A 26,196-nucleotide genomic window follows, 5' to 3' on the forward strand; every position below is an offset into this window, starting at 1 on the left:
AGCAGGGCTGACAGAATATGGAGCCACACTCACACCAGGCCATGGCACCCATTTACCTAATTGCCAGCTTGCTTCTAAACTGCCTAGGACTTGCAAGTTCCTGCTGGCTTCACCTCTGACTTTGCTTGTTGGAAGCTGGCAGAAAGTCACAAAGAGTTGTTTCCTTAATGACCCGCAATTTTCACGTAATGATCACATCAGGGACTGCCAGGATTGAAACAGTAAGCAATGTGGCCATGTAATGCTGCATTTTACAACTGCATTGTTAGTGACAAAAAAAAATTATCCCAATTACCAGGACTACCATACAACATTTAACTATAATATCAAAATTTCAAGGCCCAGAAACCCCTGCATGTATGAGCAATGATAATATTGGAAGCAGCAATTCTGGAAGACCACAGGTTCTTCATGTTTGCTGCACATTACATTGTCATTTTTTGTGGAAACTGTTATTGTTTCTCAATCTATTCAATGAACACACAAAACTGTTTGTAAACAGAAGCGAGGCTTAGTTTACTCGATTGGTTTGGTTTATTGGTTTGACACTATAATAACTTGAATTCACATATATGTAAGCTGTTAAGTGATAACAACATAAAACAGATTTTACACACAAACTGCTACTCATATTAGCTATGTGAAGTTACATCAAAAGCACAATCCTAGGATGAAACCAATCTCAAGATGTATGCTCCAATTCTAGGCAAGAAACTTTGAAGCATGTCCAATTATGTTAGTAATTGGTCTAGGATTAGAGCTGAAGTACAAACATAAAAAAGTAAAACTATTTACAATGTATGGTTCAAATGTTGCTTTTGCTTATACTGAAGATGTATGAAAAAGTACTAAATTCAATTGCAAGCAAGAGCCCAGAAAAATAATACTGGTCAGAAGAGCAAGAGTTGACTTCTTATTAAAATAGGACAGAAAAACAATGACTCAGAGAAAACACAAGATTTATTGAAAGCTGGCTATCACTTTTCCTATTCACTACCTAAATATATCAACAAAAAGCATTTCCACATAAAAAAAAAACACCACACAATTTTGATAAATAGTCTCAAAAGTGAAATGAAATAATGCAAGTCCCTTGAACAATATCAGTTGGACTTATATTAGAATGTGGAATGTTGCAGGTAAAAATAGTAACTGTTTATATTTAACTGAATGTGAACCTTGAAAAATTTAATGGGGATGACATTCTCTCTGGTCTTCAATTGCTGAAACAGCTGTCAGTAGCTCAAGATTGAATCTGCACAGAAATGAATATCATCCCATTTTTGAGCAAAGAACTGACAATGTATATTTTGTGATAACATTAAACACATCACAGAATTAAACTTCTATTTCACTAAGATCTATGTAGTATAGCATTCCCAATTTTACTGCATTGAGATTAGCAACAAAAATAAAACATTTCTCCTTAAATTGGCATGCCTTTCCCCCCTTTCGTTTAAGCCTCGTTTTTTGGTTTCTGATCTTCAGCCATTTTCTCCATATGTTTCTGTAACACAGAAGAGACTTGAATCAAAATTTGTTAAGTAACAAGGCATGTTTAACTGTAATACCTGACTCAGCAAAATTACATCTGAAGTAACATATATATACATACATACTTGACATGACCAAGACTTAACACTGTGACTTATTTCAATTTAGGCTGAATTGAATTTAAATATTGTATTCATAACCGTTGTGAACAATTCTATCTTTTTGGCAGAGACTTTCACTAAATGCAATACAAAAGAAACATAGATAAATCAGATCTCTAACTTGTCCTTTTCTTTTAAATATGTAGGTATGAATTGTATTGTTGGATGTATTGCTCCTCTTTTAGATCATTTTGCTTTGCCATTTCAGTGAGCGTTCTAGCAGTTTTCCAGAAGTAGAATTCTCCAGATTTCTCATTCCTGGAAAAGTATTTTTTTTCTACATTCCTAGATGCTATCTATTTAAAAAAAATTAATCTCAGAAAGTGCATGAAACAGAAAAGGGCACCTTGATAAATTTTGCCTCACCTTCAACTTTTGATAATGTGCAAGGCTGCTGCAATGAACTTTTTTCGCAGAATCTTCGTTAGTATAGAACAAGGAACACAATTTGCAGTAAAATCCAGTTCTGGGGACAACGTAGTTCACACCTAGATATAGAGCACAAATAAGGTGCAAATTCGACATAAGACTATTTGGAATGTCAATATCACAGAATCATAGGGCTGGAAGGGGATAGTTGCAATAATGCATTTTTACTGAACAGAGTAAGTTACATTCTGAATGTAAATCAATGACCTTTTAAAAGCTAAATATACAGATCTAAATATTTTTATTTATGGTGAGCTATTCTATTAGACATTTAAAAGGTCACAAAAATTATTTATATATATTACAAGATTGATATTCAAGCATCTATTAGCTTTCTGAGAGAAAGTATCCAGCATTTTCGCTTGTATGTGCGCGCGTGCGCACGCACAGTATATATTATCCAAAAGAAAACCATTCTTACCAACTGGAACGTTTGGCTGATATGGTCCAATTCTATGTTCATCATAAACAGTCTTATTTTCTTGCATGGTAGTGTTATCTTTTTCATCTGTCATTGTGCTGGTTGCCCCTTCAGATGATTCCAACTTTAAGTTCTCTGTTTTAGTGCCATTTTCAAATGTCTCATCTTCCTGCTCCATTTCTTCTGTATTAGTTTCAGCTGAATTGTCCTCAGTTTTTGCAGCCAATTTCATTAGGCCAGCTTTATATTGTTTCTGGTGATCTGCATCTTCCTCATCACCAACTTCATCGAGAGTGACAAAGCCTTTCATGCTTCTTGGAAAACTACCTGCATGTCGCTGTTGAAACAAGGTATTCCTCCTTTTAAAACCAACGTGAATCACAGTATCATTTGTGCAAAAAAGAAAAAAAAAACCCCACAAAAAGTAACAAGAAAACAAAATGGCATCATATATAGAAGGCCCTTTGAAACACTTTAGTTTTTAACATTTTCTGGAAAACCATCAATGAGGGAAAAACAGCCTTCCAGGACTTCCATTGAAAGGCGTCACTTTCTCACCATGCCACCCTCAAAATTATTTCAGAAAATGAGATTTTAAGTAGTTTTTTTAATCAGACCTACATTGATTGAAGTAGATAGTTCTTAAAATATTTAGATATCAAATTATAAACGAGGCAATTGAAGATGTCAATACAGGTAGTCCTTGACTTACAACTGTACTTTTAGTGACTGTTCAGTTACGTCACTGAAAAAAGTGACTTATGACCATTGCAGCATCCTCATAGTCATGTGACCAAGATTTAGATGCTTGACAACTGGTTCATATTTATTACGGTTGCAGTGTCCCCAGATCATGTGAACACCTTTTGTGACCTTCTGACAAACAAATATTAATGGGGAAGTTGGATTCACTTAACAAGGTTATTAATTTAACTGCAATGATTCACTTAAGAACTGTAGCAAGAAAAGTCGTAAAATGGGGCAAAACTCACTTAACAAATGTCTCACTTAGCAACATAAATTTTGGCCTCAATTATGGTCCTTTGAGGACTACCAGTACAAGGATTTAAAACTGTACCCAGAAAGAAATTAATAACTCTTGCATGCCAGAAGGGAAAATATTTTTGGGTCAATCCTAACTTAGCATGAAATTTCCATTTTTTTAATTTTTTTACTCTCTCTCATACAGAAAGCATTCAAGGTTTATAATTGTCTCAAAATATTTTTTTTTGCTTAAGCTCAGTTCCAAAAACAACTGTTTTGCAAAAATATTATATCAATTTACCCCTTTTTCAGATGCTGCTTGTTTGCTAGAGGTAGGATACTCAAATTCTTTATGTACTATGTTTACTGAACTACTTTAAAGTTCAGGGGAAGCCACTAAAATATAAAGCAAACCCCACACCTTACTAGCACTGATGATGTTACCTAGTTTGGATAATGAAATGTCTGCAATAAAAAAACCAATCTCAGAGAGCACCAAGGACCCCTCCTTTCAACCCTGAGCTACAAATATTCTCCTTTATTGGTGTCATGCAGTAACAGCAACAGCCAATGCAGATTTACAATCAATTGCCAAGGAAGCAAATTGTTTGTATGCATCCAATTCAAAACTTTTCTTTCCCAAACTCCGACTTTCTGACTTGCAAAAAACACAAAAAGAAAACTATTCTTGGTTAAAACACACTATTTTTTTTTCTTTTAGTAATGTTACCTTTTTGAGTTTTTTCGCAGTTGAAGTAGCTGCAGTATTGTCTTCAGGATTTGCAGCAGCATCATCTTCGCCTGCCTCTTTTTCTTCAGCAGTTGTGTCAGCCAAGTTAGCAACATCGGTCTCATCTGCTGCTGAGCTGCCACTTTCCAGTAATGCTGCTGCTTCCTCATCATCTACTAGCAATTCATCTTCAGATTCAAGCAGTAAATTTGATTCCTCTTGATCTCCTTGTCCACCATCTTTTGTATCTAACCTCTCTGACTCCTCTCTCTCATCATCTTTGCCTTCAGTACTGTTGTTTTCAGCTTTCTCACTATCATCTGTCTTACATTTCTTTTCACTTCCAGAGTCTTTGCTATCTGGAGAGATTCCTCTTTTTCTATATTGTAGGGAAAAGAACATGTATTATCTATGACATCAGAACATATATTATCTATGACATTTTGTATTTTGAAGCGAATTAATTAACTGAAGGATTTTACCTTGGTTTATCTTTCTTCAACAATTCCATTCCTTTGTTAGGAATCTGAAACAATATTTCAAATTAAGAAGTGGAAACAAAACTTTAGCAATAGTATAAATAGTACAAATATGCTCCACTGTACATAGAAAACCCAGGTATTTCAATATATTATCACTAGCAATTCTCAATTAATCTTGTTATAGTTCTTACAGCCACCTAATCAGGATCTGCAAGCTATTAATGTAGGCTTTTCCTCTGGAAGGAATTAGTCTCTTTGTCAAAATTTAGGAAGTGGAATGGGGGGAAAATTTCTGCTCTCATGTTGTGTTTCCAAACCTGAACACAAGTCTCTCATTCAACTTCAAATATTAGTAATAGCCAATCATATCCCTATTTCACTATGCACATTAAACAACTATGTACATCAAACTCTTTGTATTATTTACTGAACTCAACTTAAGAACCCAAATTTATGCCAACTCAAGTACTTACTCGTAATATTAATCTCTTGTATTTTTCAGATAAATCGACTTTAACACATCTGCCCTGGAACCAAAGAGCTTTGTTGGAACAGTGCTCCATCATGGCAACAGCATCTTCTCTTGTCTCCATTTCTATAAAAGCCTATAGAAAAAATTATGCAAGAGTTCAATTCACATTTTTTTAATGACTGATCTTTTGAGGGAACACAGCTAGGTAACTTTTTATCATAAATCAATTATAATACCTTGTAGTAAAGATAAAGCAGATGAATACATAATTCTGGTGGACAGGTTAGATTTTCGTATGCACATGAAGCATGTCAGGGATGAAAAACTAATTACAACAACAAAAAGAGGGCAAAAGGTGCTCAATCACTACATACAAGTTTTTTTAAATTCTATATTTCTATTGAAATAACTCTACCTATGTTACTATAATTCTTATATTAGTAATGTTACTTATTCTTATAGTCTTATAGAATTACCTGACTCTTCATTCTCATCAATATATAATTCTTTATTTTTCCATAGGGCTCAGCTAATTTAAGTACAGCATTGTCAGAATAGCCTGAATGAGGCAAATTACTGAGATGGATCACACGACCAAGCTGTTGCTTTGGGGGCTCAAATTTCTGATCAGACTTTCCTTCTGGTTCCTGAAGAGTTAAGAACATCAATACACAATATTGAATGTTAAGTCTTAACATCAGAAGAGAGATAAAAAAAAAGATTAAACATTAGAAAAGAAATGTGAAATTGAGGTTTACCTTTATTCTTTTATATTTTTGTGATAAATGGACTCTTACAGGTTTGCCAAAAACTAGGGCTGGTGCTGTTGAATAATATTCTACTGCAGCTTGTGCATCTTCAGTGGTAGCCATTTCAATAAATGCCTAAAATAAAACAAAGATAACTTATGGGTTTTTTTCCAAAAAACAGGAGCAAGAATAAAAATCAAGAAAAGAACTGTACCAATATTGTTATTTTGCTGCTATAAATATACATTAAAAGTTTTGGTCTTCTGGAGAAATCTTTTCTTTCAAGTATACAAACATTTTTTAAAATGTCATTTTTTAATGACATCTGGTATCCTTCAGATCTGTCTTTCTCAACATATGCTTCCTTCTCTTAGTTACATTTGTTGCTGTCAAACCCTGTATTTTCAATTAATTTATATATTGCTTAAGAAACTGATGGCCAATAAAAAGCGTTGCTGTTAAAATATTCTATCATATAAAAGGATTAATACTTACTTCATTAATTTTGTTTAGTATGAGATGATTTGTGATGATTCCAAACGGTTTAACAAGCTGTAGTAGTTGATATCTCAGGTTTTTCCCTCTCTGAAAGTCCATGATATGCACAACTCTACTTGTCTCCTGTTAATTGCAAGCAGTAATAACCAACAGATTCAGTAAAATGAACACAGAAATGAACTTTCTAATCTTAGTTCAGAAGCAAATTTTAATCAATTTCGTAACAAGCAAGTCAATAAAAACAATGGAACAAAAGTTACTCAGTTTGCAAGCATATCCTCATAAACCAGCTTTGCAAATGCACTCCTTATTAGTAACTACCAGTATATGGGCATAGTATCTTGAAGAGACACAGGATGTGGATATCAATTTACCTTGCCCACAAGAGCAGATACATGCAGCTAAGTCAGTCTGTTATCTAGGCAAATTAGGCTGGAGTTTCACATGATGAACAGCCTTCCATCAAACATGGTATTATTGGTAGCCCTTGACTTTACAGCCATTAGTAATGACTCAAACTTATGACTGGTTCTTGTACTTATGACCATCAGTGTTCCTCCAGTGATGTGACAATTTAGATGCTTGGCAACCAGCTCACATGTATTACAGCTGCAGGGCCCTGCGGGCATGTAATTGTGATTTGTGATCTTACTAGCTGGCTTCCACCAAGCAAAATCAATGGAAAATAGATTTCTTTAATGTGATTCTCTTAATGACTGCAATAAAATGATCACAAAATTGGATCCAGTTATGTGATGACTCCCTTAACTGCATCACTTAGTGATCAAAGTTCTGGTCCAGACTGTAGTTGTAGATAGAGGACGATCTGTAGTTTTATGTGATAACTTAAACTTGTAAACATATGGTTTGAAAAGGTATATATAATCCAAATAGTGGATAACCTCTTTCATAAAAAGCAGATACTCATTTCAAGTAAAATTGTTGAATAAAAACTTTAAATGGAAATGTACATTAATTTTACAGAGAATTGAATACTAACCACTCTGCCTTTCTGCATGTGTCTAGGTCCTTGCATGTTTCCATTTCCAGCTATCAATGTAGTGCAAGAAAAAAATAGTTAATTAGAAGAGTGTTGACTTTGTGACATATGATAATGCAGAACAACAGTTTGACTTAAAATATATCTGAAATTTTAGCATATCAAGAAATATAACTCAATATCCACTCAATCACACTTCAATTTCATATACTATTTATGTAATATGATCAAATAGTACTACTGCAAATGTCAGGTAATAATGTTATTAGGATGCATACTGAACATCCATTTGACATTCATAGTCAGCTTTTTTAATTTAAAAAGCTCTACTATTGATGATTTGACTTCACTGCATGATTACAACCTGATATATAGTCCTGTCAGAAATTGATTTAATCTTATTACCTCTTGACCCAACAGGTGGCCCTCCCAGATGGAATGGAGGTGGAGGTGGCCCCAAAATTCCTGGGGCTGGATTTGTTGACTGCAACATAAAGGGATCACCCCTAAAAGACAAACACAAAAGAGAGTGTTTTGTTTTGGAAAATATATAATCTTTCACAACGTCCCATTCAGCTTTGTGTATATATGTTATAAGAAATCAGATATATGAAAATAAACAGTAACCCATCAATAACAATTTATTTCCATAGTTTAATATCTGCAGGTAATATTTATTAATATGACTGAATAGTAGCAATGCAGATGTCAGATAATAGTACTATCATTTTTTTTGAACCTCAGAAAGATGCTTCCAATATGTCCCTAGAACTAGAAATATAATAGATTCAAAGTTCAAATAGCTTATCAACGTAGATTCTAAACTATACTAACTGCTTTCACACTTTCAATATGTATGAAAACAACATAATTTACAGTCTCTAATGTGACACTGGACAAACTTAATCAGAGAAATTTCAAGAAGGTGCACATTAGGAAATCATGAATTATTTTAATGCAAAATATAAACAACTCTTAAATCACTCTATGTCTAATGCGAGTTTTAGACATTGGGAGAAATGAGTTTATGTTTGTGTATGCCCCAATAAAAGAAGAAAAAAAAGGACAGTGAATGTGTTCTGACATAAGGAAGCATTAAATATTAAAGGATTTCAGTTAAAACAGAAAAATAAGTAGGTGTTGTGGCCCGTCAGTGGCCTGCGCGGATTGTGGCTGATCTCGACGACAAGGAGGCTGGTGTGGGGTTGCGCCAGCAGCCTGCGCAGCCGGTGCTCGCGTCGGACAGCGAGGAGGCTGAAGAGGATGTGGTGCCAGAGGCAGAGACTCAGCCAGGACCTTCAGAACCTCCAGAGGTTCCTTCAAGTGGAGAGAGAGAAGTGGAGGAGCCTCTCCTCAATGCTCAAGCACGCAGGGCTGCCAAAAGGCAGGAGTGGCTACTCAGGAGCAGGAGGTCTCCTCAAGAGTAAGGCTTGAGGATAATTGGCCACTCCCTTAGCCTATTTAAGTCGCACAGAGTTAGTAATTTCTTGCTGGAAACGTGTAATTATTACAGAGCATTTTGAAGAGTGAGTGTCTTATCGTATCTTGTTTTCTGGGCTGGTTGCCAACCTTTGCTGGACTTTGTTTATTCTTGGTACGTTATAAATTTATAAGAACCATTGGTGTGTGTCACAATCCTTGGGAATCCGGAGCTGGGGCAGAACAGTAGGACAAAAGGGAATGAAGAAAAATGCAACTGATAGATAATTTGGAAATAACATTTGTCCCCTTTTATTTCTCTTGTGCCATTTTTTTTAAATGGGAGAAAGCAAGCTTTACTTACAATCCATGTCCAGTGTCGTTATCAGGGTTCCATTCAGGGTATCTTAAAAAAAAAAAAAAAAAAGTCAGACGAATCACTCTGGAACGTAACTGCTGAGGCTAGAAATACAATGCATTGTATTTTGGATCTGAGGCCAAAGATTTTAAATGTATAAATAAGCATAAATTGATCATTACAGTTTCAGAGCCAACACCAATGTTCTCAGTAATCTAAAAAATACTGGATTTTGAATTAACAATGCAATGCATTTTTTCTATAAATATTACTTTAAATTCTAGATTCTACTACATGCATTTTGAAAGCTTCGGTACATTTTAATTTATAGAGTCATAATAGAAAACTCTTATTTATATCAACAGCAGTTGTTAGGTTGAAACAAAATATGAAGATTTATTGAATCAGTGGAGACCAGGTTTTTTTTTGGGGGGGGGCAGAAATCATAATACTGTGGTCATGCAATTCAGCAGATTTGCAGAAGGTTCAGATCAAACAGTTCAACACATCAAAAATGTGGTCAAAAAGGCCCCATTAAATATAAAAAGTAGCAACTTTTGAATCTGTGTACAAGCAATCAATTAAAAAAAGCCTATTATTATAATACAATCCAAGATTTTATTAAGTTTTAAAGTAAATGCTTCATTTTCAAGCAAAATAGTACAATTATGAAAAAAAATGTTCAAATGCCTACATTTCAAGGAGAAGTTGACAACGTCGACTATGACTTGCTCCATTGATATGTTGATTCCACTCCTGCAGAAGTACAAAGTTGCGATGATCAGAAACAGCATCTAGAATACTATGTAAACACGTACAGAAGGTTTTGCCTTTACTTATGCTATCATCAAAAAGAAACTGACATTCAAACAAAAATCTATTTTGAGTTTCGTGTACTGCACAGTAATTTATCATGAAACAATTTAAGTTCAAGTGTTTCCAAGAGATGAAACATGCATTTTATGTACCTTTTGTTTATATTCCAATTTCAAATTATTTCAAGATATTCGACTGGGCCTAGTGCAAAATACTTCTGCATTATGTAAAATACAACAGCAAAGCATTACTAGTTCTGTATCAGCTGTAGCTTGCCATGTAATATCTTATCTTGGTTGTGAGAGTATTTCTCAAGAGGAGCTTGTATGGGGAGTTCAGGACAATACAGTAGCTAGTGATATTGGTAAACATTTTCTTATTGCATTAGAAAATTGTTTTCTATCGCTACGTACACAATAGCTTGTAAGTTTAATATTCTAAGTTTTGTAGAAGAAAAAAATACTAAACCAAATTCTAAATGTACATTATATGTACAGCTCTGCTAATCACATCCAGCAACCTATCCTTCAACGAAATAGAACAATTTGCACCTCAAGATAATGGGAGGCAAAAAAGAGAAAACAGGTTCTGTTTGATCCTGCTTTTTAAATCGTAATTTACTAAAAACAGCAGTCATCTAAAAGTCAACCCTTCATAATGGCCAGTGCACACATCGTCCCAGCCAAGGGACCCAGGATAGGACAAAGATTGTAGTTACATCCCTAAAGTTCAATTATTGGTTTTAATATTAAACACTAGCTGTTATCTGCAATTAGCTCTAGCTTGTTTTCTAAATTTGTTTTAACACCTACTACATAAAATCAATTCACTTTACAATTTTTCTTCGTATTACTGGCTCCAAAAATTAATGTCAGTATAAAAGAAAAAATAAAACCAAATAGTCCCATTTCACCTTACCTTTGCAGAATAACTATTTTTATTAGTTTTCAATGTTGTCCTCACAATTGCAAAGCTACTGTTTTAAAGTAAATTACTGAGCGCTGCCACAAGCACAGAACTGGGACCAACTGCAGAATTATAATCCAGAGAATCTCAACCTTATTTTAATTTAAAAATTGTTTTAGCCAAATGATAAGCCATGGGATATATCAGATCTACAGGCTAAATCCTGAGCTTGAAAAACATGTCAGAAACCGCCAATGGCAAACTTCCTCCTTACTGTTACCAAGAAAACTACACGGCTGCATCCATGTAGTCAGAAATAAAGCTAGACTCAAAAGGTTCCTCTACCTTTTGAAATAAGGTGTTCTTCCTAATAGTACCAGTTCCAGCACACATCACAGAATGAACATTTTCACTCTCAAATCAGAGGAATCCAAGAAGAGATCTTTCTTGGTTTTTTTTTAAAACTGTTCTTCTAATGCATTCTTGTGCAAATCCTAAAAATTACTTTTGCTATATGTAGCTAAAAAATGTGGAGATAATTTTTGTGTGTGAATTTGCAAGAACATAATTGATTTTTCCATCCTATCTTCCTAATCAGAAATAAAATTAAGTAAACCCGAATAGTTTTAAAGCCTGAGGGATCCTTGATGCTCTCTGAGCACTAGTACTAGTACTGATGATTTTACCTAGTCTGGGTAATGAAATGCCTGCAAGAAAACAACCAAGCTCAGAGAGCACCAGGGACCCCTCATTTCAACCCTAAACTACAAATAATTCTCTTTTATTAGTTTTAAAGCCTCTTTTATAGCTCTAAAGTAACTGTTATGAATTACACTTACCTTGACCAACTCAAAATATTCAGTATATTAAGTGGAGCTGAATGAACAATTTTAGAATCAAATATTAATTTTATTTTTATTGTCAAACTATATTACTATGGTTAAAATGTAGTCTAGTATTATGAATCATAAATTATCTTTCAATAAAGTCTTTGCTGGGCTGCTCGAATATTTTTGGATCGCATACATTGAGCCAAGAGGTGGGATGCTTTCAAATCAAATTATCTAGAATTTTGAACAGATTAATTAGTTCCTTGTTTCTAATCATATTTTTACAGGGCAAAGGTATTATACATCTAGAATCCTTAAAATATCAGAACAGAAGGAAAAACTGATATGGCTAGACTATAAATGCTTGCGAGGTATCCAAGCACAGTAAATATACAATTTAAAAATACTGTCCTTAAACCAATACGAAGATGAGATTATCTGATTAAGGTTACAAAGAAACATTTAACCACCCTGGCCACTGGTTTTGAAGTTTATTAATAGTCAGGAAAGGTTGTCCTGGATAATGGGGAAATATCAATATGCCTTTGATATTTTCTTAATAAACATTAGTAAAAATCACAAATTACAGTAAACAACACGGTGAAGTAAGATAATAGATCTTGTATAATACTTTCAATAATTTATTATGTTCCTTGCACAGCTTGTTTTAATCTGAAACTACACTAGAAACATTTAAGGAGAAAAAAAAAGGAGACTAGATTTCTTTCAATTGCATGTGAATTCTATAGGTTTTTTTAAGCTGGGTCTTTTTTCTTACAAGCTATAATGACATCTTTCAATTAAGATGTTTGTTTTAATCAAAACTGTAAACGCTTTAAACTTCAGCCAAAAATTAATAGTTGAAAATGCTGAACGTATCAAGTCAGCATACTTAATATTTCAAATAAAGTGACATTTTAATAAACTGAAGGAAGCAAGAGATTCTATTTAGAGCAATACAACAGGATTTTAGTGCAGGAGACAACTATATAATCATCATTATTATGAACTGTCCTATTGCTAATATTTTATATAACTGATTTTTAGAAACCTGGTGAATTTGAGATTGACCTCAATGGTATCTATGCAGGCACACATCCATCATGGTATTTCCTTATGGGATAAGCAACACTATGTAAAACACACACAAAAAAGAGTAAGATCCCAAGTGTGTCACAACAGACTGCATACACATTTGGTTGGGATGATGTGCATCCTGCTTCATGGGATACAGCCAATAATGCATTAACTTGCAAGGCAGTGTGTAGATCAGAGATCTTGCCTTGCACAGAACAGTATTGTTCAAGTAAAATGGGCTTTGAACTGTGGGCCAAAATGTGTGAAACTGATCAGTCTGCGTTAGCAAAGAAAGCTACATCTGGCATAAGTACAATTACAGTTGGTAACGACTCCTCTATATTACTAAAACATATTGTGATCACAGAGGTTCGCAAAGATATTGTATTAAGGTAAGAAAAAAAGTTTCAGATGTAGAAGAATCAAGTGGAGAATTTTCAGATGAACAGACAATATTTCATTTTTCACTAGTCTGAAAACGATTTTGCATACACCAAGGTATTTTTTGAAGAGGAAGGACAACAGTGAAGAAAGTGTTAGTAATACCCAAGGATATCATTTTAAGCACACAATGTGCACTCTTACCTGGATTTCTGACAATATGCTTTGAAAAGAAAAAAAATGTAACAACAGTAATAATACTCAGCTTTAGTTTCCCATTGCCAAACTAACAGAGGACCCGTTTGTAAAACAATTAGGAAATATGAATAAGCCACACTTGCTGTTTGGTTTCAGACCTACATTCTAAACATAAGAACGATGTTTGATCAAAACTTTTTAAAAGATCTATTCTAAACAGACACTGCCAATAAGAACATGATATACTGTACAGCAGTAATCTGTTTACTTTTCTAAAAAGGGATAGATGCAATATGTGTAATAAAAAGTGAGCCTAAAGTATATAAGAAGGTTGTGAAAAGGAAGGAAAAAATGAGAAGTTTCAGCCATAGCATGAAAATAGTTTTTAAAGTGAATCTTAAAAAGAATGAATTAGTTTAAAAATGCTATCTATCACCCTACAAATTTGTTCCAGGACCCTCCATTAAAGTATTTTCTCAGGCTATGGACAAGAAGAAAAAAACTGAATGTGCAAGGACAGTATCTTAACCAGAACCAATTAGCAATCAAGACAGATGGGAAGAAATGTTGAATCTAGCCTCTGAATAACTGCAAAACAAAATGAAAAGCTACCCCAAACCAAGTAGAGAGATTATGTAGATGCAAATGTAAGTAGACTAGATGGCCTGGATTTAAGCAATATAGGTGAAAAAATATATTTAAGTCCTGGTTTCATGATTTGCTAATGATGCCCCAAAATTAAGTGGCTTTGTCACTTAAAATTCTTTTGAGACCTTTGTATAAGTATTTAGAACACAGAAATTGAGGCAAAGAAACAAGCAATAGGGACTACAAAGTAAAGAAAAACAAGCATCTGGTGCTGAACTCACCTTATTAGAATGAACAGGCATATCACAGATAGAGCACAGATGGGGATAGCCCTTCGGTAAGAGTCCATGGAAGTCTTCAATATTGCTATCTGGTGGAGCACCTCTTTTTTTCTCAAAGAGAGATCTCTCAGGGGCACGACTCAGTCTGTCATACTCACTGTCAAATTTACGATATTTATGCGAAGTTTCGCCATAATAAGAGTCATCCCTACACCTTTCTCCATCTCTTAATCTGTCATCTTCATAATCCATTCTGTCATAATATACAGATTCTTGAGAACGACTTCCATGATCATAATCAACCACTCGGTTGAGACTAGAACCACCATCATCAAAGCTATCTCTTCTAAAATGCCTTTTCTCTTCCCAATCATCCCTAGGAACTCTGTATGGTGGTTCCCGTGCAGCTGATCTGCCATCTCTAGCATAACTCAGTGATGGACCTTCTTCAGCTCTCCTTCTTTTAAGTTGCAGAAGTATTTGAGGCAAGTTTTCAGGAGTGATCTTGTCCTCAGGATAACGACTCAGTTCATCTAAGTCTCTAGTAGACAGACCAAGGCTGGCCAGAATATTAGTGGCCTGCTCTGCATCTCCACGGTGCTGAGAAGACAGAGAGAGTGGGCCTCTATTTCCAATGTTAAATATAGACTGTAAGGCATGGGAAGATGCACTAGCAGAAGACAGTGCACTATGAGATCCTTGTTGATTCAATGAAGAACTCATTCCAAGATTCATTAAGCTAGCAAGGCGTGCAGTACCCTGGTTCATCCTTCCAAGAGATGCTGGCACATTTAAAGATTGGGTAGCAGCAGCAAGAAGGCCTATTCCTGCAGAGAGGTCACGTCCATGACCTTGGGGATCCCTATTTAGAGATGCCTGGTGGAATGACTTGGACATTGCTGAACTATAAGCTTGTCTATTATGAATCAAACTTTAGAGATGTCTGAAAAGAAAGCTCACTCTAGAAAGCTAGGCAAACGTCACTTCAATAATTTTACGCCAAGAAAGGGATCAATAATGATCGTAGATCTTCTTCAAGCTGAGAAACACCAAACAAGTCTGTAGAAAAACAAGCAGTTTTAGTCATAAAATCCTTTATGCAGATGCAGTTTTAAAATGTATGCATCATGTTGATCTAAAAACAATTTAAGATCTTGCATGGATTTCCCTATGTAACCTCAAAAATTGGATCATTAATCTTCTGATAAGAAATTGAATCCCCTCCCCCCGAATAAGCACCAAATTTTGCCAGTAAATATACTTATTTTCAAGCATTCATATTTACATTGCAGGGTGCATACATCTTAACTGCTTTAGATTCCAGGAAAAAAGACCACAATATACCAGCTATGGAACCAAGAAAAATAATTCACATTTGTTAAAAACTATGACTTATAACATTGGTGAAAGATGAAACATTAAGAATAGCTGAGTACTTAATGAACCTTAATGAGACCAAGTATTTTTTGTTCAAAATTTGAGTAACTGATTTGAGAATTTTGAAAGAATATTAGGCTTTGGAAACTCCAAAGACAGTCTCAAACATAAACTAATAGCCTATGCTACATAAACTCAAATCAGGCCCAGACTTCACTGACACCTGATTGTGAAACAGAAGTTTTGTTTGAAGAAGAGAAATTCTCTGCACTATTCTAATAAACCTAACTGTTGAAGGATATGCAGTTATCTTCTAGAACTCCATAATACATAGCTAGTACTTTCATTTAGTAGGCTTTTATTTATGCTGTTGTTCCTATACCAACAGTAATTATCAAAACAATGGCTTTTGAAGAAGAGTTCATGAGAATTTTCTAAAGTATCTCAAAATGCTAATTTTATGAATTCCCCTAAAACAACTGAGGCCTCATTGTACTTTTGAAAATCTCACTTAACTCTAAAATTGTAACACCCATTCTTGCTAGAGAACAATAGTCTGAGGAAAGGCCAGAAACAGAGTGGAGGATAATGACATTTCAAGTGAACATATTTTGCAATTGTCTCATTTAGCAAGAAAAGAATACATTAGGCAAATACTTACAAAGTGTACAAAACATTTACCAGGTTTTATTGGTAAGCAAATCAACAAATTTTGATAGTAACACCTACTGTAGCAGCTTGCTAAGTCATATAAATAGACAATTATATGACATGCAAAGAAGTATTACATGGACTACTTAAAAATACAGCATTAAAATGCTGCTGGAAGCAATTGTTTATTGTTGGATAAAACAGATGCAGGTACAATTGGTATCTATTGTAAAAAGATGTTTTACTAATACCCAGTTATTTTTTGTTAAGGTAAATGGATGTGGGGAGTAAATTGAAAAGTACTAATACAACTGTAATACAGAAGAATAGTCAAAATATTGCAAGCAGAGAGATGTCGATGGACATAGAAAAGAAGGAATGGACAAATGTCAAGTGACAAATATAATCTATGACACTTGACTGAACATAAGATTTCCTAAACAAAATAAAAGTTTTAAGTCTGTGTACAATGTTGGAATCGCATACTAAGTAATGTTGACCATAGTTTAGGAATAAGACTTATTTAAAATATTTGAAAAATATTTTAAAGTTTAACCACTTGCTTAGGGCAAATAAATTGCTCCCAGATTAGCAGGTGCCAAAACCCTAGCAGATGAGTCTAGCCTTTTTAAAGACCAGTAGAAAGTCTGGTGATCTTTTTTCAGTGCATGTATGGACTATGTAGCTAGAAACTTCCTAGCAGCAGCAGCAGAGGAACTGCTCATCTTTCCAGTTACATCTACAATGTAAAGGTTAATGGAATGTTTATTCTTTAATAGCCATTTGAGTTAATTTTTCTGACTCCATCTGACATCTTGTCACTGACAAAGATAATAAGTAGCATTAATTGATCCAAGTTCCTAATTCTTAAATAGTCAAAGAGAGGAGATTGGTGATGAGAAAAGCCTCTCTACAGATATTTCCAGTTGTCTGCTAGTGCAACATTTCCTAAGCAGAGTCTTGACATTAGAGAAACAGGTGCTACGATGTAGCATAAGAAGGTTGACTCAAATTACAGGGATGAAATCTTTAAACACAAAGGCACAGAATAAGCAATTTTTGGTTGAAAAATAGGTTTCAGTTTGACTCAATGATCATCTTTTTAGAAAAGACCTTTACTATTTGTGTGTTTCAAGAGTTCAAGATAAAATATCTTCTGAATTGATTTTTTAAAAAAAAATCCATCAATTTTATAAGTTTGGTTATATTACTTAAAACACACACATAACTACACCTCTGATTTTAGTCAATTTTTGAAGGATTTGGACAATTGTCAGATCCAGGAGCATCTGAAGAGTACCTCCTGACAGAGTTGGGCTGCCCAGCAGATGGTTTCACTGCATAGCCTGGTTTCCACACAAGCTGCAACTGCCCAGGCTTATATGAAATCGATGTAAACCTACAAAGAAAAAAGGAGATATCAGAGAAGTCTTAAAAATGGAATACTCAAAAGGGATACCCCAATAAGTTGGTGAGGGAGAAAAATGACAACAGCAACATTCCCCAAATCGGGATAATTTTACTTCTTTATGGTTCAACTGTTTTTATTTCTCATCTTTTATTATGATTATAGGGTGAAACTGTATGAGGAGCTGAAAAAAAGTAGGATATGTAATCAGTCTCCATAAAAGGTTGTAAGAATTATATTGACTTGTCTTAAAATATGAGGCATATAAAGAAACTAAAAGTCAATATGCCAAGTTTAAGAATTATTTTACCATTGCCAATTAAGACTCAGAATATTTTCCATTTTGCCTCAAGTAGAAATCGGAGTGAAAATAGAGAAATAGGATTTTCTACCTATAAGATATAGCTCTGTATATTACTAGATATTTCTAAAGGCCTATTAAGAAACAAACAAAAATGTGTTACTGGCCTTTTAGGAGGGCCTGAGATAAAAAGTCAGCACAGAAAATGGAAAGAAATTGTATTTTTCTGTGAGCAGAAGTTATTCCACTCATGTAAGTGGGAGAGGCAATTATTATCTCCCTAATTCCCTAGAGTTCCCCCAACTTAGCACAACACGAGGCATAATGGGTAAGGGTAAAGAAAGTTTCATAATACACAGAAATGTTCATTCATGTAATGTTGAACTTCAACCAAAGATTTGAGAACCGATTTGCAAAACAGGCAGAGGCCTGTCAAAGAAGAATTTATGGAAATATGGGAGCATTCATTATTGAAGAATAGGCTACTTGATTTAAACAATAAAAATGATATTGCCTAGTATAGAAATTTATGTGTACTGCAAGATTTTTTTAGTTGCTTATATCAAGGTTAACTAAATAAAATCAGGCAAATAGTTACTTCACTTTCGAAAGAAATTCCCTATTCCAATGGTTCTCAATCTTTTCTTCACCATGGATCCCCTTTAAATCCGTGGCCCTGAACCACCAAGACTTAACTCAAGATTTAAATCACAATATTTCTTTAGCCTTCACGGACCTCTTATGACATCACAGCCCCCCAAGGGTTTGCGAACCACATTGAAAACCACTGCCTTATTCAAGTCAAGCATATAAAAACTATATCCAAAGAGAAGTTAGTGGGAAAAGTAATAGTGTTACCAAGTTCAGTTGTGCAATGTGAATGGAAAACATTCTTTGTATTCTACCGCTGAAGATGCTTTAGAGGCAAGATTGGCATGAATGTAGCGGTATAATAATTCCTATTAGATTTCCATACTCATTCCAGGATTTCAGATCCACACCTAACTATCTATAAGCTTTTTATATAAACTATAAGGTAGTCCTCAATTTACCCTAATTGGGATTGAAATCACAGTCAGAGCGAAACAATTAAGATATTATGCCATTGCTTCACTTAATCACCACAATCCCTGCACTTCCAGTTATGGTTGTTAAGTATACAGTTAAGTGAAAGAGCTGCCTGGGGGGGATTTCAGCCAATATCAGAGGGAGTCCTCTTGGCAGGTATTGGCAGTTTCCAACCTTCCCTGCCAGCTTCCCCATTGACTTTCTTGGGAGGTTGGTAGAGAAGATTGCAAATGGCAATCATATGATCTCAAGGCACTCAGCAACTGGTTTAATGAGAGCCAGTTTGGCCTAGTGGTTAAGGCATTGGGCTATCTCAAGAGTGAGTTCAAATCCCACCTTCACCATGAAAGCCAGCTGGGTGACCATGGGCCAGTCACTCTCTCTGCCCAGTTCACCTCACAGGGTTGCTTGTTGTGGGGAAAATAGGGGGAGGAAGGAAGGTGTGTTGGATATATTTGCTGCGTTGAATTATTAAAATAATTATTAAAATAATTAATTAAAAATAATAAGTTCCACAGCAAGATGGGCAGCAAATATATTTAGCAAATAAACAAAACTGGTTGTAAGTGAAAGCTGCCAACAAGTGTGCCAAGCACCCTGATCATGATCACAGAACAGTGAGCCGTGCAAGCATAATGTTTTGCAATGGGCAGGAGGTAAGGCACCCTTTCTGAGGTCATAGTAATTTTGGGCCATCATAATGGTCATAAGTCAAGGCGTACCTATAACGTATTTAATTCAACATTTTTTAAATTCTGTAATTCCAGGAATAGCCCAAATAGTTATAGATAATTTAAAATGAAGTAAGATAGCATTTAGATATTAGGTGTTATCTATTATAGCGTTAGTAATACAAACCAAACATTTCACATACTATATAAATCTCTTACATGGTAAGCAATCAAAACAGATCCAGTTTCACTTATTATTTATAAAAGAAGCAATTACAATTGTACAATAATCCTTTCTTTGAAAAGAACTGATATTCTCTTGAATAGCGATTCCTAAAAGAAAATGAGCAAAAATGAGCCATGTGTTCCAAGGAAGACATATCATTTTTATGGAGCTGCATATCCACTACCTCATATGTTTTAAAGCACCTTTTTAGATTCAGTTCCAAACCACTGCACAGCCCTACAATGTATGCAAATCTCTTTAGCAGAAGTGACTTCTGGAATGGAATACATACACAAAGCAGTCACTGAAGGAGAAATGCCTTCAATTGGATTTCTGCAACATGCAGCAAAACTAGATAAACCAACGATACCGTTCAATCCAAATAATGAATTTCTAATGATATAGTCCATAATCTGCCAAGAGGCAGGCTGTAGAATATTTACACTTTATATTCTAAAATACAAGCTTCATGAAATAACATTGATAATCTAAATACAAGCACCAGAGTGTTTTTTCTTCAAAAATCCTTCTCAGAGTAACTGGCAGTAAAAGCTTTAGATTGGATAAACCATTCAATAGCAACAAATTGTATACTGGCCTTCCTATGCAGCCACCAGAGCCCTTTCTTGTCAGCAACTTGAAATGGAGAAGTGAGAGTCCAACTTCTCCAAACTAAACGAAACAACTTTCAGTTGTAAACTACAAGATAATGCCTTAGCTACAAAGCACCTCATAGATGACAGAAGAGGAAACAAATCCAAAAAGATGCAAGGAATTTAAAAGAACAATAAAAATTGTAAAGAAATTAGAAGAAAAAGCTAGTGTTTGCACAAATGAGAATAGAAAGGGGCATAAACTTATAAAAGCAAACAAAAGGATATCCCCTAATTAACACCCCTTTGATGATCATATGAGGAAAGACAATGACCAGTGATAAGAATATTTTCAAAAAATATTTGATGAACCATTACAAATGTGTTAAAAAGGAATAATTAAGGGAAGATCAGTTGTATTCTTATGTTTGCAGTGAATATGCAAATAGTCATGTTGAACTTAACTTTTAAATAGGAGAAATTGAACTCAAATAAAATGTAATTGATAAATTAAAACTAACCACTGAATCCAAACAACATCTACCTAGTTCTTGAAATATCTGCATATGCAACTGCACATTCAGAAAACATATAACTTATTCCTCAGCTTGGTACCTGTATTCAACTAGAAAATGTGCATTTTTTCAAATTCTAACAATGGATTCAGGGAAAGTATGACAAGAAAGTTACAAGTATTTACAGATCAGTTAAAATTACATAGCACAGATGTTAGTGATGAAATATTACAGAAACATTAAGAATATACTGCAGAAAGAGTTTTCAATAAAAAAGCTTCCCCAATGGAGTTTTTGCTGGAAATTGGTAAAAGTTGGTAAATTGCAATCATGTGACACAGTGATGAACTAGTCATAAGATGAATGTTGCCAAGTGCTCCAGTTGTAATCATATGGCCAAGAGTGATGGTTGTAAGTATGAATACAGGTTGTAAGTCATTTTACAAGGCCAAAACTTTGAACTGTCATTAAAATAAAAGGTCATAAATTGAAGACTGTTTATAATCATGATTCAAGAAATCTATACGCCATTACTTCTTTAAAACTCTTTCAGTAGCTTATAAAAAATTCATGGAGAAATGTTTTATCACATCCTTCCACTATCTGATAACTGTTAAAGATCAGGAAATAGAGTAGAATTAAAGGGATACTTTTCACAAAGGGAAGAAACTGGATTTCCTTAATATGTAACTTACTTCTATGATGGAATTGGGCATGAGTTAGTCAGATTTCCCGATTATTCAAGAAAAAGGAAAGAAGGGATTGAGAAAAGCAACAAAATAAACTGTCTAAAGTTGGTGAATGGGCTTTAAAATGGGAACTGCAATTTAGTATCAATGTAAAGGATTCCACATTGGAACAAGAAGAAATCAGAACCCCAAGTATACTTTAATAGGATCTGAATGAATAATGACTAATCAAAAAAAATATGAGTTGTGGTAGATGTAGCATGCTCACAAAACATCAACTGATATGTAGCTAATGTAAAATAAGTGAATTTCATCCTACAGAACTTTAGAAAGTAGTGACATCAGTCATAATATAAAAATTGTTTTATATAAATCTAACAGTGGTCATGACACTCTTGGAGTATTGATTACATTCCCATAATCAGGCTAAGCCATAATCTAGATGTGTGCATTAAAAACCATACAATTTAGCACAATGCATAAACCCAGCCACTGTGTAAGAACTCTGTTGATTGCATCTCAGAAAAATTACTAGAGCAGCAAAAAAGCTGATTGAATGAGAGCAATTCCATTACAAGAAGCAATTACAGAAATTTGGACCCTTAAATATTACTGTACTTCCTTTCTCATTTAGCTAGAATTTAGTCATCCCTGAAACTACTGTAGGTGCAGAAAAATTCAACAAATGGAAGGCTATGACTACTGTAATATAGTACAGTACCTTGCGAATCACAAGTGCTAAAGAAAGACAGCTGAATAAGTAGGCCATTGATTTCCTGCATCTGAGCTTCTAAGCTGCATCTAAGTAGCTATATGAAAAATGTTAAGACTAGACTGATTTGATCAATTATTTTGAGCAAATTTTCTAATATTTTAATCTTAAAAAGCAGCCTTTATTAGACATGAGTATGAATTTAAACTGTTTTAAGAACTTCTAAGATCCAAGTGCATTATCCCAGGGTTCAGACTTGAGAAACTAGGTTATTGAAAATATATTTTCCTTCATCTAAACTTGTTTCTTATCCTTATGAGAGCTATATTTCATAAGAGTTTAGTCTTCAAGGAATTTGAAAAAAAATAGCTAGGCAGTCCTGCATTAACATTCACAGAGCCCTCTCTGTGGGCATATACACGGCGGCCAGCTGCTCTTCCGGGTTCCTTCGTGCGCATGCATGCACACGCTCCAGTTAGCCATCACTGCTATATAGGGAATTCATGGGTAATTTATGTAAAAAGCTGCAAAATTTTTTTTAAAAAGGTATACCAACTGTTTGTCATTAGACATAATTTCAGGAATGAACAAAACTGGAGAATAATTCCAAATATCCACCAACAGTGAATTATATTACCCCCAAGGCTGCCAGTCTAGAGAGAAAAGTAGTGATAAGCCTACAATTACAGCAAAGTAAGAGTTTGCAAGCAATGTAAAGACATTCATTATTCAATTCTAAGTTCATTAAACTATTATTCATCAATTTAATTCAGAAATTAAACATTTCTGAAATAATGTTATAGATTAATATGGCTATACTGAGAGACTCTGCCCCATTAATTTGGGGCAACAGAAAGTTTTGTAGATAGATTCCCAATTCAAATGTTCCACCTCTTATACTGTGACATGTGTTGAACAAAAAAAGTTTGCAATCATATAAATTAACCATTTCTGATGAACATTCTTAATTCTATTCTTTAAACATTTCACTTTTGCATAATTTTATAGAAAGTACCATGGAAGACATGGCTGTTACTAGTCTCAATACACCTTCTAATATCAAATCCTGATGAAATATAGGCTGCAACAGCATTTTTTGCGTTTGAGGAACTAATCAAGGGCCTTCGATCCGCATGAGGCTTGTAGAATTAGCACCACAACTCTGGAATCTTGAAAGAATAGGGACTTACCTTCCCTACAACCAAGTTTTAAGATTCAAGTTGTGTTTAAATTTCAAACTCGCAGTTGTGTTTCATATACATAAACCATCACCCCCAAAAGATACCGATCAAGAGCAACTTTCCACCTTAGCACGGGCGGAAGTAAGTTAGTTTTCTATGTAATTTAAAAAAAAACACACCTCCTTTTGCATTCAATTAGAAATCGATCAAATCCAACCCTCTCAGTAGCAGACAAATATACGATTTATGGTCTTAAAATGGCGATCGGTAAAGGTAAAGGTTCCCCTCGCACATGTGTTAGTCGTTCCCGACTCTAGGGGGCGGTGCTCATCTCCATTTTGCAGTTACTAGTGAAAAATATTACGCGTTACACTACCAAGCGCCTATAGTTCAAAGGAGTAAAACACTATTAAATATTCAATGTATTTGGTAATCAGCATCCCTGAACGCAAACGAATTTTTACTTCTGAGCAAACACACACACACACACACACCTTATTTAATCGTCGCCAGAACGAAAAACATTAAGGAACATTATCTTCGCCCAGGAACGTAAAATAAAGATACAAATCAGTTAACTACTCCAAGAGAAGGCGGCCTACGTAACAAAGAACAAAAAGGTCGTATAAACCTCGACTCAAAAACGCTTTTGCTTACGAGACCCGCGCATGCGCACGACCACACCTCAGGCTTCGGCGCCGGGCCTATTTTTCTGAGGGCGCACACCACTTTCCAGCGGGCAGGGCTTCTCCCTTTCTCTTCCCTCCACGCATGCGCACGAGCACGGTAGAGCAGCACGCGCCCCTCCTCCCTTCCCAAGCTGCCAACGGTTCAGGCCAAACGGCGCAGCAAAGGAAGCCTTCGCGGCCTAACAAGAATCGACACCACCCAGCTACACCACTCCTACCTCAGCAAGAAAAGGAGTCGTTCGCTTATTTTGCCATCGCTACCGTAAATAAAACCTGGGGGGAAAAAGGACCGAGAGGGGAAAAAAAATCCCAAAACGAAGCTGCGTAGGTCTCACTCCCACACCGCTCGCATTGGACCGCTAATCTAACCAACGCATGCGCCGTCTGGCCGCAGGACCTCGAATTCTGTGCGAATGGGGTTCTCGCGAGAGAACGCGCTCGTTGTGTTGCCCAGTATCTATCGCGAGAACCTGAGCTTTGATTTTTTTTTTTCCCCCTTCAAGTCTTTTTGTGTTTTTTTTCCCGCCAAACTGGAGAGGAAGTTTTCTCTACTGGCACTAAAACCATTTCCCTCCCCCACTTCAAATTAGCATCGGGTACATGAATGCAATAAGCCTGCGTTTACAAAAATAAGCTAAACTTAAATATGATTGAAACTCAGTGCCCTGTGAAAATCCAACAATACACAGTTCACTTATGTTCTAAGAATTCAGATAATTGGCTTAATTTAATAAACCATGTTGAACTCAACACACACACAGCCTAGAAGTCAATGGCAGTAGCCATGATCAATCCTAAATTTACTCTGTGGCTTCACACTTTCACACCAATTTAAAAAATGTAATTTGTTCATATGATGTTGGCTTAACATGAGATTTCAACCCAACTATTGCAGATTATGAACTAGTTCCCCCCCCCCCTATTCAGTTGTGTCTGATTTTGGGGGACTACCTTGTCAAATTTTCTTCGCAAAATTTTTAACAATTTGTCTACCTCTCCTTGGGTTTAGAGAAAGTGACTAAACCAAAGTCATCAGGCTTTGTATCAAAAGCAGGACTAGAACTCACAGTCTCCCTGTTTCTAGCCTGATGCCTTAACAGTATCAAAGTGGCTCCTTATAAATTCATTTTTAGTGCTGGAAGAACAGCAATCAAGGACTAACACAGGGAAGAGGTGGTTGATTTATTTTTCATAGCACCTGAGGGCAGGACAAGAAACAGTGGGTGGAAGCTTGTTACAGGGAAATTCAATCTGGAACTGAGGAGGAATTTCCTGACAGAATGATTAATGATTAGCCCTCCCCGCCCCAGAATAAAATATTCTACAGAATATTAAAAGAGGCAAAATATTTCCTCTAAAGGAGGAGAGGAGAAAAATCTTAACAAAGGCAGAAAACAGCCTCAGTCTTTCTGCTATAGAACAGTCTCAAGCAGAAGCCTGAAAAGGCTAGGCCAGTGTTGGCTAACCTTTTTGCCATCGCATGCCAGGAAGGGGGGGGTCTTGCATGTGTGCCCACTCCCATAATTCTATGCTCCCTGCCTCCTGCGTATGCACGCGTGACCCCCCCCCCCCGCTCCCAGCACACGATGTCCCGGTATGCCCATTTTCCTTGCTCCAGAGCCTCTTTAGGAGTCTGGGGAGGGCGAAAACAGCCTTCCCCACCTCCCCAGAGGCCCTCCAGAGGCCAGAAACGGCCTGTTTGCTAATTTCCGGTGGGACCGGAAGTTGACAAACGGGCCATTTTCGGCCTCCAGAGGACCTCGGGGAGGGCAGGGTGCAGAAGGTTGTTTTTGTCCTCCCCAGACTCCTAGAGAGGCTCTGGAGGCTGGGGACAGCAAAAA

At 35.6% G+C, this 26,196-nt stretch overlaps 1 protein-coding gene across 3 annotated transcripts; it reads right to left on the reverse strand.

Annotated features, from left to right (window-relative positions):
* Positions 1-515: 515 nt before the first annotated feature.
* MATR3 (matrin 3) lies at positions 516-24,700 on the reverse strand. Of its 3 annotated transcripts, XM_070933034.1 has the most exons (16): positions 24,574-24,700; positions 17,603-17,701; positions 14,275-15,333; positions 9,892-9,953; positions 9,204-9,245; positions 7,826-7,926; positions 7,421-7,470; positions 6,418-6,543; positions 5,932-6,057; positions 5,650-5,820; positions 5,175-5,306; positions 4,702-4,745; positions 4,220-4,598; positions 2,506-2,842; positions 2,022-2,143; positions 516-1,507 (listed from the first exon to the last, which is right to left on the reverse strand). In XM_070933034.1, the coding sequence occupies exons 3-16, from the start codon at positions 15,169-15,171 to the stop codon at positions 1,457-1,459; spliced, it is 2,640 nt and encodes an 879-aa protein (XP_070789135.1). In that variant the 5' UTR covers positions 15,172-15,333; positions 17,603-17,701; positions 24,574-24,700; the 3' UTR covers positions 516-1,456. The 3 variants fall into 3 exon arrangements, with proteins under 3 accessions (XP_070789135.1, XP_070789138.1, XP_070789137.1); XM_070933037.1 differs by lacking the exon at positions 17,603-17,701; XM_070933036.1 differs by lacking the exon at positions 24,574-24,700 and having other exon boundaries at positions 17,537-17,620.
* Positions 24,701-26,196: the final 1,496 nt, after the last annotated feature.

The sequence above is a fragment of the Pituophis catenifer genome, unplaced genomic scaffold, assembly GCF_029215685.1.
Source record: "Pituophis catenifer annectens isolate HBS135680 unplaced genomic scaffold, rPitCat1.0.hap2 SCAF_1, whole genome shotgun sequence".
Lineage (NCBI taxonomy): Eukaryota > Metazoa > Chordata > Lepidosauria > Squamata > Colubridae > Pituophis > Pituophis catenifer.